The sequence below is a fragment of the Fusarium mangiferae genome, assembly GCF_900044065.1.
Source record: "Fusarium mangiferae strain MRC7560 genome assembly, contig: FMAN_scaffold002, whole genome shotgun sequence".
In the NCBI taxonomy this organism is placed as follows: Eukaryota; Fungi; Ascomycota; class Sordariomycetes; order Hypocreales; family Nectriaceae; genus Fusarium; species Fusarium mangiferae.
This window is the reverse complement of record NW_024573922.1, coordinates 2,437,591-2,456,522: the sequence shown is the minus strand read 5'-3', so window position 1 is coordinate 2,456,522 and position 18,932 is coordinate 2,437,591. Positions and strand designations below refer to the sequence as shown.

Sequence of the window (18,932 nt, the reverse complement as noted above, 5' to 3'; positions counted from 1 at the left end):
TCAAATAAATCAAGTGTGATAAAAGAAGCTCTACTTAAACAGCTTGTACTGGTGATGATCCTCTACTAGGTACGTAGGTACCTCAAGTTAAACATCCACCACCCTGGCCCTGATGGGTGAGTTTCAGTGGGTTAGTGCACTATCATTTTGATACGTTCAGTGGGCCCTGAGCGCTATAGCATGGATGGAATCAATCTTAGGTTTCTCTCCAGTCTTGTTTATGTCTCCAACCAGGAAAACTCAGCCAATACTCATTTATTTCTTCCAAATACAGCGTCTATCGTCTTTGTTCTAAGAAAGTCAGAGTATATAAAAATTAGAACAAGTCCGAATATCTCATCATCACTCATTTCGCCGATGCTGAGACGCAGTCTCCTAAGGAGGCTCAATTGCAAAGCGAATCGCTCTCGAGTCTTCCTATCGCCATTCTATGTAAGGAAGTGCAACGACGAAAATTTGACACCACCTTTGCGGCATTATATTGCCTCGTTAACGAAGCCATTCTCGCATCAGTCGTGGCATACACAAAACTCTGGATCTGTCTCCGGACTACCAATCATAGACGACACCATCTATGCTCTATCAACGGCGCAGGGCCGTGCGGGTATTGCGGTAATTCGCATCTCTGGCCCATCGTGTCTTGAGGTAAGTGTCATACAAATTACTACATATACAGGCATCTAATTTTGGTCTGAAGATTTACGAGGCACTTTGCCCGTCGAAGCCATTGCCAAAACCAAGATATGCAACAGTGCGGTCCCTATATGACCCCCAGCATGCCAATAATGAACAGATAGTGCTGGACTCAGAAGCCCTTGTTCTTTACTTTCCTAACCCCAGGACTGTGACTGGTGACGATGTCTTGGAGTTGCACGTTCATGGAGGATCAGCCACCGTGAAAGCTGTGTTAGCAGCCGTTCCGAAATGTTCCGCTACACATAGTATTCGATACGCAGAGCCTGGCGAGTTTACGAAGCGCGCCTTTTTCAACGACCGCCTGGATCTTGCTCAAATTGAATCCCTGAGTGACACCCTGGCAGCTGAAACGGAACAGCAACGTCGTGCAGCCGTGCGAGGCAATTCAGGTGCTCTTGGACGACAATACGAGGCATGGAGAGAGCAGCTCTTGTTGGCTCGTGGTGAGATCGAAGCATTGATCGACTTTTCCGAAGACCAGCACTTCGACGAGTCCCAAGCTGAATTGTTACAGAACGTGACTGCGCAAGTTGCCAGGATGCTACACAGCATTGAGCTGCATGAACAGGGAAGTCAAAAGAGCGAGCTTTTGAGGAACGGAATTCGTATAGCGCTGTTAGGGCCACCCAATGTTGGTAAGAGCTCGCTTATGAACCTGATCGTTGGGCGCGAGGCATCTATTGTGTCCGGTGAAGCAGGCACAACGCGAGACATCGTCGAGGCAAGCTTAGACATTCGCGGCTATTTATGTTCATTTGCAGATACGGCTGGGTTTCGCTCCAAAGGTTCCCAGGTGCTAAACGGGGCTGATAGTGGCGCAATTGGGGCCGTGGAGGAAGAAGGTATACGGCGAGCCAAGCAACGAGCTCTGGACTCTGACCTTGTTATAGTCCTAGCATCCGTGGAGGATGGTCAGGATGGGTCATTTCTGCAATACGACCAAGAAACACTCGATCTCGCTGCGGGGGCAGAGGACTGTGTTGTTGTTGTCAATAAAAAAGATGCGGTTGGTAAAGAAGAATTTGAGAAGCTGGTTCAAGATTTCAGAAAAGCTGTTCGAGTTCGAGCCCCCAAACTAGCGGCGGCGCAGTTCGTGTCGGTATCGTGTAAGGAGGCTCAGGCAGGGACATGGGAGAGCAAGGATCCTGGCGGTATCCAGGATGTGATCACCAAGCTCGTGGCATCCTTTGAGAAGATGACATCCATGCCCATAGATCTCCAGGATCTGCTAGGCGTTACAGAGCGCCAACGCCAGCTACTGGTCAAGTGCCGTCGACACTTGGAGGACTTCATGATGGAGGCTACCCCTGAAGAGGGCTTGGATGCCGATACTGTACTCGCGGCCGAGTATCTGAGGTATGCTGCGAATTGCCTTGCGCGGATCACAGGACGGGATGAGTTTGGAGATGTTGAGGATGTACTGGGTGTTATCTTTGAAAAGTAAGTTCTGACAAATTTATGTATGAGATGTCTGATGGATGCTGATTTTGATACGTGTTAGATTCTGTGTGGGGAAATAAGCGCTTGGCAAGGAAGATTATAGCGACGGGACATTGGTAAGAGAGTTGAAATATATTTTCCATCGAGGAATATTCTATAGAGAGCAGCTGATCTGAACAAATTGAAAGACTCAAGGTTGGGCCGCCTGGGCCTGGTCTAGCCGGTTATGAAAAGAGAAAGCGAAAATGAATTTCAGATGAGAAGATATGAAAAACAGAGCAAAAGGAAATCCATGCTGTATGCTCGCTTCTATGCCGTGCCGTGTCGTGCCATGCCATGCCATGCCAACGTTGTGTAATGCTATGCTTCCATCTTTTCCAACTCCCGCTATGCGATGCCGTCCGTGTCTGCAACTTGTTCCTCCGAATACCGATGCTGATGATGAGAACAAAACAAAACTCCGTTCCATGCAAATGTTGTTGAAACTAGTGTCTAAACAGAAAACTCCACCCCATGCTTGCGCTGTCGCTGTGTATGCTTTTGGGAAGTGACTCGAGAGTAACAAGTGAGTTTACTCCTCGTCATTGTCGCTGGGACCATTGTAACCAGAGCGACCCTTGTTGCCCTTGGAGGAATCATCGTCTTCAGGGCCGTTGTAGCCAGAGCGACCAGAGTCTCCCTCCTCAGGCTCGTTGTAGCCAGATCGACCACGGTTGTTTGTGGGCTTGGAGTCAGAGTCGTCGCCGTCCTTGTTGTAGCCAGATCGGCCGAAGGATCGGGTAGTGGGAGCAAATGTGAGAGTGAAAGCAGCCATTGTAAGTGTTGTAGAGTAGAGTTGAGTTGAGTGAGACTTTTGGGCGAAGATGGAAGTTGAGTTGAGTTGAAAGAGCTGAGATGTTGTATATAAGTGCTGGGTTGTAGAGTGTAGTTGTAGAATGTAGATGAAACTGGTTGTTGATGGTGATGAGAATTCTAATTCAGAGGAGGAGGAGATGGACAGTTATATAGAAAGTGAGTCAACTATAGAACGATGCCAAGGGTAACTAAGCACATCGCAGATAGGGATTCTCGGTAGACGGTGGAAGCGGCTGACTCTGACTGACGCCTGTTCGCTCGTTCGGTTGTGTTGTCGTATCATGACGATCAAGCACACCCTTAGCATGGGGGCAACAAAATAGAAACACACTACATAGCGTATCGTGCTAGGTAGATTACAGCAGTGCCCGTTGTTCCGCCCTTGCTATGGAACCTTCTTTCGCTTCCGTCAGTCTGCGCCATGTCGCCGATGCTGACAGGGGCTCCATCAAAGCCGTGAGTGGTGGAGGACACCATCGTAGGGCTGAGGGCAATGTGTTAATGGGGGACCGGACCTTGCAGTACAGTTACAGGGGTCTCTGTCAAACGGTGTAAGTTAATAAGTAGCCACGCCCACGGTACCCGGGGTAGGGGTGGTCGGGTCGGGGTGCGGAAGACCCGGGCCGTATCCAGTCAAGTCGCTGCGTATTGTATTACTGAGTGAGCGAGTGAGTCTTTGGACTGCCCGTTCCATTGATGGGCTTACGGGGCTTGGGCAGGGTATACGTTATAATAAGCCACAGCCTCAAATGAACACCCCTGTCCATGTAATCAATCAATCATCCTCCACGGCTCTGGCCATGGACCTGGAGCAGCAGATGCAGAATAGATGCATCATGGTGGTTTTTGTTTCTCTCTCTTTCGACCCCCAACAATGCAATTGTCCAAGATAACAGACATATCAAATGAGTTTGAAGAGTTGGTGTGGAGACGGAGCTTAGATACGTAAATACGCACCTCCAAGATACTGCATAGTATTCGTATTATCATCGCGCCCAAACTATTCCGCACTCTTGGTACTGTATGTATCAACGTCAAGACAATTGCGGATTTGCAACGCAGAAACGTCATCAAGGCTGACAAATGAGGCCGTGTGATTCCAATTCGATCCAAACTCCGACTATCTAGATTCGGAGTCTATCATGGAGTTTAGGAGAGATGAGACACGGTACGGACGGAGTAGACAAAGAGATTCCAATTAATCCCGGTTGAAATTCGTTGAATGTGCCAACGTGTGCTTGACTGCATGCGCGTCCCATATCGCAATAGGCACAGAGAAGAAGCTTCCAAGGTGCAGTTTCTCGTCACATGGGCACTCTTGATAAGTTTAAAAGGCTGCCTAAAAGACAAGACATTTACATGAGGCATCACGATAGCGAATAAGTCAGCAAGCTGCACCCTTTATTCTGTCATCCCGCTTTGTCATCCTGCAAATGGCGGATGCAGCCACAGAAGCCATGACGCGACTTCCCCATTGGCGTGCATCGGTCAAGCCCGTGTTTCCGCCTACCGAAGGAACAAACTGCCCCAGATTCCAGGGCCCTCTCCCCTAATCATCATCATCATCATCACCATCACCATCACCATCACCATCACCGAAGAGTCACCCTCTGCATATTCCGCCTTTCTTACTTACCATGAACTCTCTCTCTTATCATGACTCATCTTGCACCATCGATTGATTATCGAAACCAACAAAAGAACCTTGTCAGGTTCCCGAATATTGCAGTTACTCAATCGGTCTCGTGGGGGCAGAAGAATGAAACGTCACGTTCAAATCGAGACAACCTCAACTTACACCACGCGCACTCTATCACCCACACTGACACTCACACCTATGAGGTAATCGTCGAACAGCCCCTTCTGACCTTACTATCATCCGCACACTAGCCTACTGGGTGGCCGGGGCTCCTTCATTCCGGTCGGCACGGCATCTGGTCTTACCCGTCAGTCAGGTTCAGGTTCAGGCCCTTTCGCCGGCCAGCGCGGGCCCTCCCAATCCCTTGGGACCTAATTTCTGAGCATCCAACTCCTCTCGATACTGAGACTTGACGGGGGTTCTCGATTCTCAATGAGATCTCTGGTACCGCCTCTCATTGGCCAGACCTCCAAGCAGCCATCTTAAGCGCCTGCTGTGAATGACCAACGAGCTGAGAGGTCGAACCATTGACGCATTTGCTCCCAAGAATCGCCAATGCTACGCTTGTTCTATCAATGGAAACATTTCGCGATCGAAAATCACATTTCAATCACATCATGATGTCCGTCTAGTCTCGAATTCTTACAAACAGCCGCAATGGTACACCAACCTCACCCGCCGCATGCATATACCCTGGTCAAGTTTAAGCGCCTTAAAAATAGAAACAGCGTCGGTATTGGTCAATTGGCGCGCTGTCGCTTCATCTGACTGTTTTCGCTACGGTAGCTCGCTGCATAGCCCCGGACAGGCTCCAATTGATCCAATCACCAGGCTTAGACGGTACACTCACCACCACGAGGCATTATCCAGGAAATCAGCCTTGCAACCTAGACCAGGCTCTTGTATTACTGTTTCTACCTAAGAACTAAGACATGAACCATGTTTCTGCCGTCTCGGTTACCTCTGAGACATTACGGATATAGCTTCCCAGATCCTTGCCCGCTGTTTTGTTTCTGCTTACTCCCCTGAGCCATGTCTCGGGAAGGATTGCAACGCCTGTCAGGTGTATCGGAGGGTTCCCTTGGGCGTGGAAGCCCATGTTCCACCAATACAGGTTGCAGCCTGTCCGCGTTGAAGCTATACACTATCTATCAACCACATGCACTCATGCACTCAAGCAGTTCTGGGTATTTCTAAGAATGGTTGCATCTACGGATCTGCGGCTTATGTCTCGGCAGCTACTCTCATCCCGGAAGCAAGCCGGTAGACTATGACTGGTAACCGATGCAAAATCGTGACATTGCTAGAAACCCGCTGACGTTCATTCGACTAAACGCAAGCACACTTTCTTTTTTCAACTTCATCGACAGCCTTCGGCCATTTGAATAAGTTCCGCCGACGCCACTAAAACGTTGACAGCCTGCCGATCCGTATGGCGCACATACCACAGTCACCGATCTGCATCCATTGAGCCATCACCAGGCATCAGGCATCAAATCACAGCCATCCGTCGCACAGAATCAATAAAACAGAGTTTGGAGGCTCTGCCCCTGAATTGCCTGATATGGTAGAATGTTTCGATCCCTGTTCCCAGCCTCATAGCCCCCAAGCTTCACAAAGCCTGCATGGCCTGGGAATGCGGTACAAGCCGTGGGATCGTTTTACGATGTATGTCTTGGCTGTGACTAACCATTGACCAATAGCCGGTATGTTTCAATTAACATATCACGATGCGCATAACACCTTTTCAAGTAGTCCTACATTGCCTTGTTACATTCTGTCCCATTCACAACTCGTCCCTGGCATGGGCCTCCTGGCCAGGATCTTCCATAGCCATGATCTTGACGACAAGACTAGTCCATCCAGTGAAGTGCTGTGTTCGCTGGCCGGCACCCGTATCGGGGTTGTACTGCTCCCAGGCGAAGCCTGTTTCTTCCCAACTCTTGTACACGGTGTCAACAAGGTTCCTACGGAGACGCCTGAACAGATCCTTCGCTTTACCCCTGTAGGGGCCTTCCTGCGAAGCAACGTTCTATATGCACATGTTAGTCTTTGTACTACTTCGCCAAGGGACATGTGGGGGAAACCCTACCTGTAGTTGAGACAAAGCCAGGTAATTGATAGGCATCCAAACCGGGCTGCGCCAGTAGTTCTCGCCCGTGGCGTAGAACTCATCCTTTTTACTCAAGCTGCGAATGCCGTGGGGGCTCCAAAGGTGCTCCTCGTCACCGATCAGTTCAAGAATCTTGCCCAACTTGGGGTCGTCAGCCTTCATCAGGCCGACCAGGAAAGGGAACAGGGAAATGTAGCCTTTGTGGCATACGAGTGCGTGTTCCTCGTAATCATCAATCGTTGCGTCACAATAGCAACCCTCCTTATCGGACCAGTGGAGATCATTGAGGTTGTGCTCGATGCCATCCAAGTTCTTCCTATACTCATTCACATCTTCGGCCATGCCGAGGGCGTCTGCGATGTTCATCAACGATTTTGTCATCAGCCCAACCCAGGACATGAGATCGACGTGCAGCTCGCCCGGCGAAGGGGGCTGGGGTCGAGGATAGTCGTCCAGGCCACTGGTGAGGATGTGAGTCTCAGTACGGCCCCTCCATCTGTAAGCTTCCTTGGTTGAGTATGCCTCACGGTCATAGTTCTTTATGTCACCTCGCTGAGTTTTGCGGAACCAGTCGTATTGTTGTCTCAACAGGGGGTACAACTTTCGAAGATAGTTCTCGCCAAGCTCGATATTGTCGAGGTGAGCGGTTTGCAGAGGATCGGCCCCCAGAATGCGTTCCTTTGCCTCGCTGTTCGTTCCGTTTGATGCGCGAAGACGCTCCATGAAGCCCTCGATGATAAGGAAGAGGGTAGGGGGGTTGGCATAATGTGGAAATTGCACCTGAAACTCAGGGGGGACTTTGCTCCGCGCCTCGTGACCTAGAATTTGTTCGCGCGCGATCCAGCCATCTTCGTCCATAGTGTTGTACCAGCTCTTGACAACTTCAAGTGTGAGGTCAATATCCCAGTCGGCAATGGGAATCAGGTGAAATCCTTCATCCCACAGGAAACCACGGGGGAAGAAAGGGCGAGAAGGAACACTAGTGAAAAGCTCATAGGGGCCTTCGAGTTCTGGCTGCGTGCGTGCCTTGGCTTGCGCGGCCTCCTCCCAGAACCCGTCGTTCTGCTCCTCATACTCAGGCGCATACGATCGATCAATTAGCTGGTGACCATGGAAGTATCCTATGCCGCCAATGAGGTTCGACAGCATGCTCTTGCCAAATTTCTTGTACTTCTCCTCTGTAAAAGGCTCCTTGAGCTTGAAGGTGTTGGTGAAGCGCTCGTTGAAGATTTCTGAAGTCTTCTCGATTTGTTCAGTAACCTCGTCGGAAGTAAAGTCCTTACCTCCAGATCCCGACGAAAAGATGACATCGAACTCGAACGGTCCCTCGAAAGTCTTCTCGACGATATGAACGTTACCTTTTCCAGGCGCATGGGCAATACGGTACACCTGCCACGGTGGAGGCGGATCCGCCTGGTCAGCGTTCTGCTGCACGGGCGAAACGGCATCTTGAAGTTGCTTGAAGACAACGGGCTTGCCCTGCCAGGTGAGGTCGGCTGGGACCTCAGCACTCGAGACGATGGTTGTGTCGCCATGTCGATCTTCCAGAAACTTGTGGTCTGTTGAAGGGTGCTCTCCGGTACCTTTTGTGATAAGAAGCTTGTAGTCTCCTAGCGCCGTTGAACTGCCCTTGAGAGTAACGTCGTCTTCAAAACCATACTGAGTACCTTCACCTTCAACAGCAAGTTCGCCCTGTCCATCCTGGGCGATGTAATAGAACAGCATGGTCCTGGTGTTTTTGGGCGCACCGTCTCGCAGCTCGCCCTTGATTCGAGCAGCCCAGCTGCCTCCATGGTTTCCACCAGGGATCTTCACAAAAGTAGTCGTCAAGTCGATGTTGTTGCCTTTGTCGTGAATAGATTGCACACCGCCTATGCGGGCATCATACTCATCCCACCCGTAGCCATGCATATCTTCTCCCTGCTCGCAAGTATATCTGAAACCTACAAGGCAAGTGTCAGAGCATTTGGACCACGAAGCTTGCTATTTCACTTACCATTCTGAATATCATGGTAGTTGTCGACTTTCCCCCACATGAGCCCTGTCCATAGGCCATCTGGTGTTCTTGGTCGCACACCAAAGTACAGATTGGATTTGTAGGGGCCCCAAAAGAGACTCTGGTTGTTTTGACGGCCGATTTCTGTCGTCAGCACAGAAGATGCATCGTCTGCGGCTGAGACGCCCAGAGCGAGTGTCGCCGCCGACACCCAATGAGCAATTTTCACCATACTGACGATGAAAAGTGTTTCTCACAAGCCTCTACAAGAGAAATTGAGATAAATACTTTTTTGAGCGAACCCTCGAGAATTCAATTCTTCATTGGGTGAATTTGTGCGTGAACAAGCTCCAGAGAACACGTAGTTAGGAGTTGCGAACTGATATGACGATGCAAGGCTGAGAGTTGGAGAACGATCCGGGGTCTGGAAAGAGCTCGGGCCAATGATGAAGCTTCACCAGCCACCGCCACTTGAAGATCAAACTCCACTTAAAAGTTATCTTGTTTCAGCCTTCCTCTAACTAGCTAACTAGAACTTGTTGGATTCATTTTCAAACATTCTTATTCTTCACCTGACACTGTCAATATCTCAACCCCACCAGCAAATTCTCAGAAACAGGAATAAAAATCGACAACACACACAATGGGAGACTCTAGGCGAAGCAGACGACCCGATAGTCGTCAGATGTGGGACGAATCCGACAGACGCGATAGACGTGGAGGACACAACAGGGACAACGACCGCGATCGCAGAGGATACAGGTCAAGGTCACGCGAGCGCCGTGGATACAGAGATCGATCAAGATCGCCAGAAAGGAGACATCGAGATCGAGATCGAGATGGTGATAGGAACCGACCTAGGGATAGAGGCCCACGCCATCATGATGATCGAGACAGGAGGGATAGACGGAGAGAGGATGCAGAGGATGCGCCACCAAGACAGAGACGAGATGAGCGTCGTGAAGATGATAGAGACAAGAGAAGTATGCACTCACCCCCATTTTAACGTTATGAAAATCTAACTTGCCACGTAGGTAAATCTCGTCGCTCAGCGTCACCGCAATCACGAAGCCCTACTCACGAAGCACTTCCCACGCGCCCTCGTCCCGACGCAAAGCGCCCGGCACCAAACATGTCCTTCAACGTCGGCTCTCGCGCAAGCCGCTCGCCACTACCGCCATCACGCGCACAGCATGAAGAGGAAACCAATCGCTCGGAAGAGGGCCAGGCTTCAGAGGTTGAAGAAGATCCTATGGACGCAGAGGACGACGATATGGCCGCTATGCAGGCTATGATGGGCTTCGGCGGGTTTGGAACGACCAAGAACAAGAAGGTTTCGGGCAACAATGCTGGTGGCGTGCACAAAGAGAAGAAGACGGAGTATCGTCAGTATATGAACAGGAACGGCGGATTCAACAGGCCATTGAGTCCATCACGCTGAGCGTTCTGGCTAGAAGGCGTTGAGGCAGTACGGGTTACGATCTCCGTGAGGACAACTGGCACTTTTAAGGTTGTGCCGTAAAGGTAAACTGGATTGGCGTATGGATGGATTGGTTTTCCTGCCGAACGAGCGGGACATCAAAGTTTACAGTATCTTACGTGTGTAATGCATTCTCAGCCCTGCTTTCACGTTCCTCTTTCGCGTTCCTCTTTCGCATTACTCTCTGCGTCAATACATATTCCGTCCGGGCTTAACTTCGAGCATCCCAAGGATGTGCCTGATTCCTCAGCTTTTCCGACAAAACCCTCCATTTACACGAGCCAGCACAAGCTTCCGCAGAATATATGCACCAGTCTCGCCATGGCCATCCTTGCGGCATTCTTCCGCTCTTTTGAGGGCGTCGTACTCAGTATAACAGCCATCCACATAGTCCTCACCACTTTGTCGAACTGGATATGTCGACCCGCTACTCCTACACCAGAAGAGCTCATACGATCAAGACGCGAAAACCATACCGCCGGTCGATCGGCCGTGAACAGAGTTGTTGAAGCTGCTCCCCGGACAGCCGCTGGCAAGCACCCCTACCATAAGCCTTGTCACAGATGGTGGTGGTATGCTATGGCCTTATGGCCAGCCCCTAGTGACCGTCTTTGCCGTCAGCCTCGTCGCAAATGGCGGTGGTACATTGTGGCCCTGTGGCCAGCTCGCGATGACCCAAATCGGTGGTTCATTCTGATCACAGCCTTGTCCATTAGTATACTCACTTTCATTTTCTTCTTGCGAGAGATATTCCCCGACATTTATCAGGGTCATGTTCGATTCTTTACGGTCCTCTCGTTTCTGGCACTCGAAGTCGGACGTGGCGCTTACTTCTACCATCTCTTGAAAGACTGCTCTGTTCTGATTCAAGAAGTATGCATTGGTCTCATGGGTCATGTCACTGGTGGCTTCTGCCGCCTCGGCAGTCTATTCGCTGTCCCTCCGATGAATCATTGAACAAGCAGCGACGAGGAAAGTCGACGGAAACCTGGAATCATGGTAGGAAGAAGCAATCTTGGGTGGAAGAGTCTTTGGGACAGCTGAACGATCAACAACGCTGCCGAAGGGGGGTTTGGGTTACGAGGTCAAGGATATGAAAGGGTCACAAGCACCCGAATGCGATCGGGCCTGAACAGCATGGATAACTAATTGACACGCTCGTTGGGTCATATCAGACAGACAAGGGCTTGCTCAAGGACAAGGACGGAGCTTGTGTTGTAGTACCCAAGGTAAAGACTCCGAGCTGAGGCAGGGTACCCAAGTTCTGACTGTCACTTGCGACCAACACTGCAATATCAACATCGCCATGATACACAAATTGTTCAAGTACCCTCTCTTCCACTGTATGTGTTGGTGTAGACATTACGTATAGCGCGTGCAATACATACAAACGCGATCTTTCCACCCCTAAACAGTTCCCAACACCATTGGTATGCATCTCGAATCACAAACACCGCCCATCCATCTCATCCTCGTGCCTGTACCATGCCATGCCATGCCATGCCTATGCCTATGCGTTTTCCCCTTGCGCTTCTTCTGGGGCACCGTCGCCGGTAGTCGCGGCTCTAGGTGTTGGAACATCATCTTCTATAGGCGCGTCTTCTTCCTTCGGTGGCTCTTTGGCCGCCTCTCCTTCTTCTACCTTTGACTCTTCCTTGGGTTCTTCCCTTTGTTCGTCTGGGTTCTCTTCTGACTGATTTGTAGTCGCCCTTTCTCTTCGCCGTCTTCGTAGCCTTCTCTCTTCCTCTGCTGTCTGCCGTCTGGCTTTTCGGAGGGTTTCTCTCCTCTCGGGATCGTTGTCATCTGCGCCATCACCACCGCGCATACCTTGTAGGAGAGCTGCTGCTCTATCGGCAACGTCGTCTTCACCTTCACGAGGTGATGAGAGGCCGGGGCTGAGCACTTTGCTGTCGTCTTCGGTAGGTTCCTCCTTGTTCTTGAGGCCAGCTTCCACTTCTGGGATTTCGTCAAGGTCGGGAATCTTTTGTCCTGACGCAACGCGGACCTGGTGACGATCCTTGAGTCGCGCACGCCTTCTTCGGTCTCTCTGGTCCCGAGCTTGCGGCGCAGCTGCACGTAGCTTCTCCAGGAGGGAATCCATGGCGCCGGTATTGGATGGGGACGTCGGTCCCGCCTCGGCGTTGGCGTTGGTAAGTTTGAGTTGTGCTGTGTGCTTCCGTTTCATTGACGCCTCGTTACGCTTCCTTGTCTCTTCCACCTGCACGTTCTTGTCACGAGACTTCTTCCACTCTCCAACGAACAATGCCAACTTGGCAAAGAAATCTCGGCGCGCGCCATCATCTGCGGGGTCCTCGCCGTAAAAAACCATGATATCCTTGTATGTCTTCATCATTTCTTCCAAGTACAGCTCCATCTGTTCGGATTTTCTTCTGGCTTCCTTCATAATGCGTTGGACTATTTGACTCACTCGGTCCTGGGGATGGAACTGCTTGGGGTCGCTTAGGTTACCAGAATCCAATGACATTTGAATGTTTCGAATGTTGTCGATGTATTTCTTCGCATCAGCCTGAAGTTGCTCAATGTTGATCTTCTGTGCCGTCATAACTCCGTTGATATCATCCGCAAATGTCTCCCACTCAGGGTACTGGTTCCGTACAATACGCTCCACGAGATCGGCCAATGTTGACTCGTTCTTGTCGTCCTTGACCATACCCAATCTTGCAAGAGAGCTGAGCTTGAAACCACGCGCTTGCTTGTTCGCATCGTTCATGTAATTACCAATATCCAAAATAAGGCCAAGTACGTTCATCAATGAAACGGAATCGCGTAGCGACTCAGATACTGTCACAACCTGTCGGATCTTCTCGTTAATCTCTTCGTACTCTTGCTCAAAGCTTCTAGTAAGAGCAAGGGCCCTCATTCGACTCTTCCAGTAGTGGTGTAACTCAAAAGCCGTGTACAGGTAAAGCTGATCTTGTCGAGTGAGCTCCGAGGGGTCAAGTTCACGGTCTTGGGACTTGGCATCAGGTCCAGTCCAGTCCTTGCTGTACGGTGCCATTTGCTTGACTGTGTTGTCGGGGATATTACAGAGGTCGTCCTTCTGCAAAAAGTCCATCACTACAGTGTTGTCTAGAATCTCTGGATCGCAGTGAATGATCATTTGAACAATCTTTTCGACAGAGTACTGTGAAAACTTGGCAAATGCAATTTCTATGCAGTATTAGCAGGTAAAGCAATTAGGCATAAAAGGGTGTACACTTACCATAGGCCTTGCGGAGATCAGAAGAGATGATTTGCTTCTTGTCATCTTTCTTAGAAGAGCTTCCTATACCAATCTTCTTGATCTCCTTAGCCATGAACAGTTTCTCAACCTCGTCGAGAATACCCTTCTTGCTGAGCTCCTGATACTTCTCCTCTCGGGCTTCGGCAGAGGGGGTATGGGCTGCCCAGTGGCTGGTCTCAGGGGCATCGACCTTCTCCCAATGCAGGGCCTTGAGCTTCTTCTTGGGACGAACCACGGGCAGGCCAATGCTTGGTGCAGCCCCGAAGGCGGGTTGTCGAGCCAAGAAGTGCCCAGACATAGCACCAGGCAAAGGAGGAGGTGGCGGAGGGGGCATACCTCCAGCACCAGGCAACGGAGGCGGTGGTGGGGGGGGAGGAGGTCCACCACCTGGCATCAGCATGCCAGGCAACGGAGGCGGAGGCGGAGGGGCACCGGGAATCTGGCCCGGCATAGGGGGAGGCGGCGGCGGTGGCGGTGGTGGCGGAGCTCCGGGTATTTGACCGGGCATCGGAGGAGGTGGAGGTGGCGGCGGAGGCGGAGGAGCAGCACCAGTGACTTCGATTTTGGGAGTGTCGCTATCACCTGGGGGAGTGATAGGTGATGAAGTCTCCATACTAGGGTGAGAAGGACCGGTGGTATCATCTTCAGAATCACTGGCATCGAACTTCTTGACCTTGGACCCAATCTCACCAAGCAAGCCAGCTTGCTGCTTGGGGTCTATCGTAGGTCGCTTCATCTCGACAATTCTTGGCTTCTCGAAGATGACACCATCCTCGCCCTCAGTCTCGTCGTCCTCATCGATCACCTCACCATCAGAGCGTCTCTTAAGGGGCTTGCGTGGAATCTTGGTATTGCGGTGGATGCTGCCCAGAACGCTGTTGGTGAAGTCCCGAGGAGGTGTACCACCACCAGGAGGTGTTCCAGGCCTGTCATCCATCTCTTCGCGCAGGGCTCGAAGACGGTCTGAAGGCCCAACAGCGTCTCCCCAAACACGTCCCTCAAGCTTGTATTGTGTCTTCTGCCGCTCGATCTGCATCTGTAACCGCTCCATGAGGCGTTCGCGATCTAGGATACCCTGCATACGAGCAGGGTCTTCCACGCCAGCCATCTTGCTGCTGGCGCTGCTAGCAGCAGCGGCGCTTTTGATAGCCTTGGAAGCAGCTACGTCCTGTGCATCTCGAAGCATCAGGTATAGCTCTCTTGTTTCCAACTCGTATCGCTGGGCTTCCTTGGCTCTCATAGTCTGCATACTGTCCAATTCAGCTTTAAGTCCATCTGCCTGTCTTCTTTGAGCATCGATGAAACGAGATTGTTCGTCCAGTTGCTTTTGTAACTTGGCGACCAGTCCATCAGCACCCAGCTCAAGCTGAGCCTTCATCTCATCACGCTCAGCCATCGCGGCCTCGGCGATTTGTCGCGATTCAAGGGCCTCATCCTGGGCTTGCCTGGCTTCTGAGTCTGTATGCAATTTGTCGAGGAGACTTTGAACCGTGAAGTTGAGACTCTGCTTGAGATCCATGTTCGGCAGTCGCCGATCCATAGCAACGTAGCTAAGCATGGAATCGACCAGCTGGAACATGCGTAGTCGTTCCTCGCCATCGTTTGCTCGGATGAGCATAAGATGCTGGAGAGCCGAAATAAAGTAGTCGTTGGTCTTGGTGCCATGAAGACGCTGCTGAATAGCATCGGCAATTTGAACGGGATCTGTCAGATCCTTGACCTCGCCCTCGACATCGTCCTTGATACTGCTATTCTCCCTCTCAAGCATATCCTCATAGTCAATGGCTTCGTTTGTTCTGAACCGTTCAATCTGTTTGTCCAAGAGTTCGTATTGGAACTCCTCCATCTTCGTCAAGATTCGCTTGATACCACATGCTGTAAATTGGGCTCGAATGTGTATCCTCAACTCCAGGTCTCTCTCGGGCGAATCGATGATCATGTTGACGAGCATGAGAGTCGCAACGGCGTATTCCATTAGCAAGTTCTCCATTCCAATACCTCCAGTCCTCAACTCTTCGCTAGCACCGACCAAACTTCCCATCTTGCCCCTACCATCAATGGTGACCTCCACCAAACGCATCCAAGCATCGAATCTTCCATTTTCTCCAGATGCGGTCTTGACCTCGTCCAGCGCCTGTATGACCTTCAGATGACCTTCGGCATTCTCTCCCCAGGTGCATAGGAAGGTTATAATCTCGCTGACAAGTTTCCGCGTGGTGAGACGAGGAGATATAAGAGAGCTAGCAAGGGCTACCATGACCTTCTGGTGAATCAAGGCATCGTCGGCGCCGAACTTGTTGTTCATGAGCGCCTTTACACACTTGATAATATCATATTCGCGATCGAGATTCTTGTCGATACGGGTGTTATCCTGGACTGGCCCCTGTGCTGTCCTGCGGTTGATCTTAAGCAGCAAGGTCATCAGAGCGACCTGTCCCTGACACTCAACGAATCTCTTGACCCAACCGATTTGTTGTGTTCGCAAATTGACTTCCAAACTTCCCATACCTTTCGTGTCAAGGCGATCCTCCATAACTCGCCGCACGTACCATTCCGGAGTGCCTTCTTCATCTGAGTACGTCGTGATATCGGGAGTCGCGGTATACTGGTTCGGGCGTGCTGTTTGTCGGCGCTTCTGCTCGCCTTGCCATTCAGTAAGTCGATCCTGATAGATGAGCGTCCACTTCTTCTGGGCGGGGTAGGCCATCATCTGTCTCCTGGCCTGCTCAGGGAGATTGTGCCATCCTCGCTTCTGCATCAGTTGGAGGAACATCTGCTCGACCACATTATCGTCATCTGGTTTTGGGAAATAGAAACCACCCTGTGGATCGCTTTGTCCTGGAGGGGGGCCAGACGGAAATTTGGTAAACCGGTGAGAATCGCGGTTCGAGTGCTGAGAAGCAGCATAAGAGCTCTGAGAAGAGGCACTGGGCATAGCTACATGTGGTGAGCGTGATATCCTTCCATCAATGAAACCTGTATTACCTGACTGAATGCTCAGATTATCAGCCGAGCCCCGAGCATTAGATGACATATATGAGTCGTATCGAGGGTTGGGGGGATTATTCGAGTGGGAAGAGCTGCCCCTAGGCGGACCCCATTGCTGATACTGGGTCTGACGGCCCGTTGAAGCCATAGTAACATTGCCATATCCATATCCAAGAGGTTGTCGCCCAGGGGAATGGGCACCAGACTGTGCCGACGTCCCATCCCAGCTCGGGTATTGGTGAAAGTCCAGGCCATTTTTGTTCAGGTGGTGCGGAAGAGGTTCACGGCGCACTGGCATCTGCTCGCCTTTGGGCAGATACTCGACGGGTATGGGAGAGCGTGATCCACCTCCAACGGCATCGTAGGGTATCGACGTAATTACGCCTGCCATCTGGTTGATACCGCCATCAGAAGATTCTGGGCGGTCCAACGAAATGGCAGACGACTCTCGTTTGTGGCGCGAGGAGCGAAAACTGGCGGCATCGTCTGCGGGGTATCTCGATTCTTCGGTCAAGCGCTTGTCTTTGTGCTTACTTCGTGAGAATAAAGACCGGCCGCCAGAGGACTGCCTCGTCTTGTCAGACATGGCGACGGCGACGGCGGTATGTGTGACAGAGCGGTCGTGGCCGCGACAGTCGTCGAAGCGGAGGGTTTAGTTTGCGAATCGTATTTCGAAGATACCTGTGTTGGTGTCGATCCGGGGTGTGCAGTAAGGGAGAAAAGGAGGTGCCAGGGTTTCGATGAGCCTGGGGAAACGTTTGCCAACGGCTACCAAATTGAACACGTGAAGTTGGCGATATGCTGGCCAAGGGCCGCTCGCTTCATCGGGGGCACGATATCGCCGTTCAGGAAGATATTGAAGTTATTCGGGGTCCGGAGCGTCAGTCGAATCGGCGGGAGCGCTATGGTCGGTCCTGAAACCTTGGTCGTCTGGAGTTTGGTTGAGTGTGAAGACACCCGCGTAGATAGGGAGGGGGTAAAGGAAGGTAAAGGACAAAGAAAAGGCCTAAGCTTGGGCTTTGGATAGATGATGCAGACGGAATGTTTCAATGAGCGGTGCCAGAATGGAATAAAACTAAATTAATTGAACTGCAACCCGAATTAAGTCGAAATGGTGTGAATAATAAGGAGCGTAGCGTGTCACTGCACAGCTGCAGTCGGGTTGGGTGTCGTATAACGTTAGAGTTAGGTAGGTCGTGCAGTGTGGTGTAGCAGTGTAGCAGTGTAGCAGTGTACGAGCAGCAGTAGGTAGTTAGCCAGCCCAACCCAGAGATGGGAATGACTTGGCTTCCAATGGATCCTTCTATGATCAGGGATCTAAGGACCAAGCCGAGGGTCTATCAAGATGGATGCGGATTGGTTCATTTGTTTACGGGGGCGATGGACCTAATATTGCTTAGCCGCCGCTTGAGCTCTTATTCTTAGGTTGAGAACGCCTGCACGGCCCAAGGCTAGAGATATAGATATATCTTGATACTCGATAGATAATGTAGTAAATTAGTATTATAAAAAGTCACTACAGTTAAACCAGAAAGTATAGGTATATCGTAATATTAGTGAATTGCCTTATGAATAATGCTATGTAGCATAATCATGCATGGATGCTCCTTATGCCCAAGTAGCCCTGTGACTGGTCTGAGAGACACTTTTTTAGCATCGACGCCAGGCGGGGAGTTTTCTTTAGCATCAGGAGATCTGCCAGGGGAAGTGGGCTCTGTAGATTGAGGACGCGCAGATGCATGTCAACCTGGGAGAAAACCAAGTTGAAGAACTTGGAGCATACCTAAAGAGAGCCTGGATACAGCGACGACGCTCATAGAAAGAACCTCTTGTCGTCCTTGGAGTCCCGAGTGACAGAAATCTGTCACTGTTAGTGATACATCAATACCAGACGCTTGGGACATTTGAGTTACCTTTCAGTGAGGTGTCGCACAAAAAAGTCTTACTGGGATCAATATATGGTGCAATAACACCAGGTCTTTCGGCTGCGAACCAATCCTATCATCCTATAAATGGTTCATGACTATTCTTAGTTGGGGTTTTCAGCTGCGCCAACGTGTAACAATCCTCGAACGATGAGATCAGTTACACGACCGTTCATTTCAACGCGGGACCAAAAATAATTGCCAGTCTCTTCTTTATCAAAGCATCTATCTTTCAGAAGCTAAAGTAATAATTACTCATAGAACTACGCATCTGTCTCAAGTCCCCTGCTGCGACTCTGAGCATCTCCACCAGATCGAGACCTATATGTCCATCAAAAGATTGTTTTATTCTTGATGCTCAAGCGAGGTCGGCTGTCTCAAATTCCCCATTCCGTTCACTGCCAGTTTCTGATTGCAGTGTGTCAGTGTATAAATGGTTGAGATAGCATACGACGGTGACGTGTCCCATGAAGATGGAAGATTATGCGCATGTGAACAGCGATACGCTAAATTAATGGCTCGTGTTGAAGTGCCGGTGATCGAGATAATGCAGTAA

The 18,932-nt window shown here is 50.7% G+C and overlaps 6 protein-coding genes across 6 annotated transcripts; 3 read left to right on the top strand and 3 right to left on the bottom strand.

The window, feature by feature from the left end:
- Positions 1 to 357: 357 nt before the first annotated feature.
- On the top strand, positions 358 to 2,140 carry FMAN_05881 (uncharacterized protein; the record flags this gene model as incomplete). Its single annotated transcript, XM_041827408.1, has 2 exons — positions 358 to 645; positions 698 to 2,140. The coding sequence occupies 2 exons, from the start codon at positions 358 to 360 to the stop codon at positions 2,138 to 2,140; spliced, it is 1,731 nt and encodes a 576-aa protein (XP_041678374.1).
- A 567-nt stretch (positions 2,141 to 2,707) lies between these two features.
- On the bottom strand, positions 2,708 to 2,950 carry FMAN_05882 (uncharacterized protein; the record flags this gene model as incomplete). The annotated part of the gene is made up of 1 exon (XM_041827407.1): positions 2,708 to 2,950. One exon carries the CDS (start codon positions 2,948 to 2,950, stop codon positions 2,708 to 2,710), a length of 243 nt encoding a protein of 80 aa, XP_041678373.1.
- A 3,466-nt stretch (positions 2,951 to 6,416) lies between these two features.
- On the bottom strand, positions 6,417 to 8,971 carry FMAN_05883 (uncharacterized protein; the record flags this gene model as incomplete). Its single annotated transcript, XM_041827406.1, has 3 exons — positions 6,417 to 6,662; positions 6,723 to 8,686; positions 8,740 to 8,971. The coding sequence occupies 3 exons, from the start codon at positions 8,969 to 8,971 to the stop codon at positions 6,417 to 6,419; spliced, it is 2,442 nt and encodes an 813-aa protein (XP_041678372.1).
- A 411-nt stretch (positions 8,972 to 9,382) lies between these two features.
- Positions 9,383 to 10,180, top strand: FMAN_05884 (uncharacterized protein; the record flags this gene model as incomplete). The annotated part of the gene is made up of 2 exons (XM_041827405.1): positions 9,383 to 9,722; positions 9,774 to 10,180. The coding sequence occupies 2 exons, from the start codon at positions 9,383 to 9,385 to the stop codon at positions 10,178 to 10,180; spliced, it is 747 nt and encodes a 248-aa protein (XP_041678371.1).
- Positions 10,181 to 10,540: 360 nt separating this feature from the next.
- FMAN_05885 (uncharacterized protein) lies at positions 10,541 to 11,316 on the top strand (the record flags this gene model as incomplete). The annotated part of the gene is made up of 2 exons (XM_041827404.1): positions 10,541 to 10,934; positions 10,988 to 11,316. The coding sequence occupies 2 exons, from the start codon at positions 10,541 to 10,543 to the stop codon at positions 11,314 to 11,316; spliced, it is 723 nt and encodes a 240-aa protein (XP_041678370.1).
- Positions 11,317 to 11,729: 413 nt separating this feature from the next.
- Positions 11,730 to 17,037, bottom strand: FMAN_05886 (putative cytokinesis protein SepA; the record flags this gene model as incomplete). Its single annotated transcript, XM_041827403.1, has 3 exons — positions 11,730 to 13,390; positions 13,443 to 16,400; positions 16,449 to 17,037. The coding sequence occupies 3 exons, from the start codon at positions 17,035 to 17,037 to the stop codon at positions 11,730 to 11,732; spliced, it is 5,208 nt and encodes a 1,735-aa protein (XP_041678369.1).
- Positions 17,038 to 18,932: the final 1,895 nt, after the last annotated feature.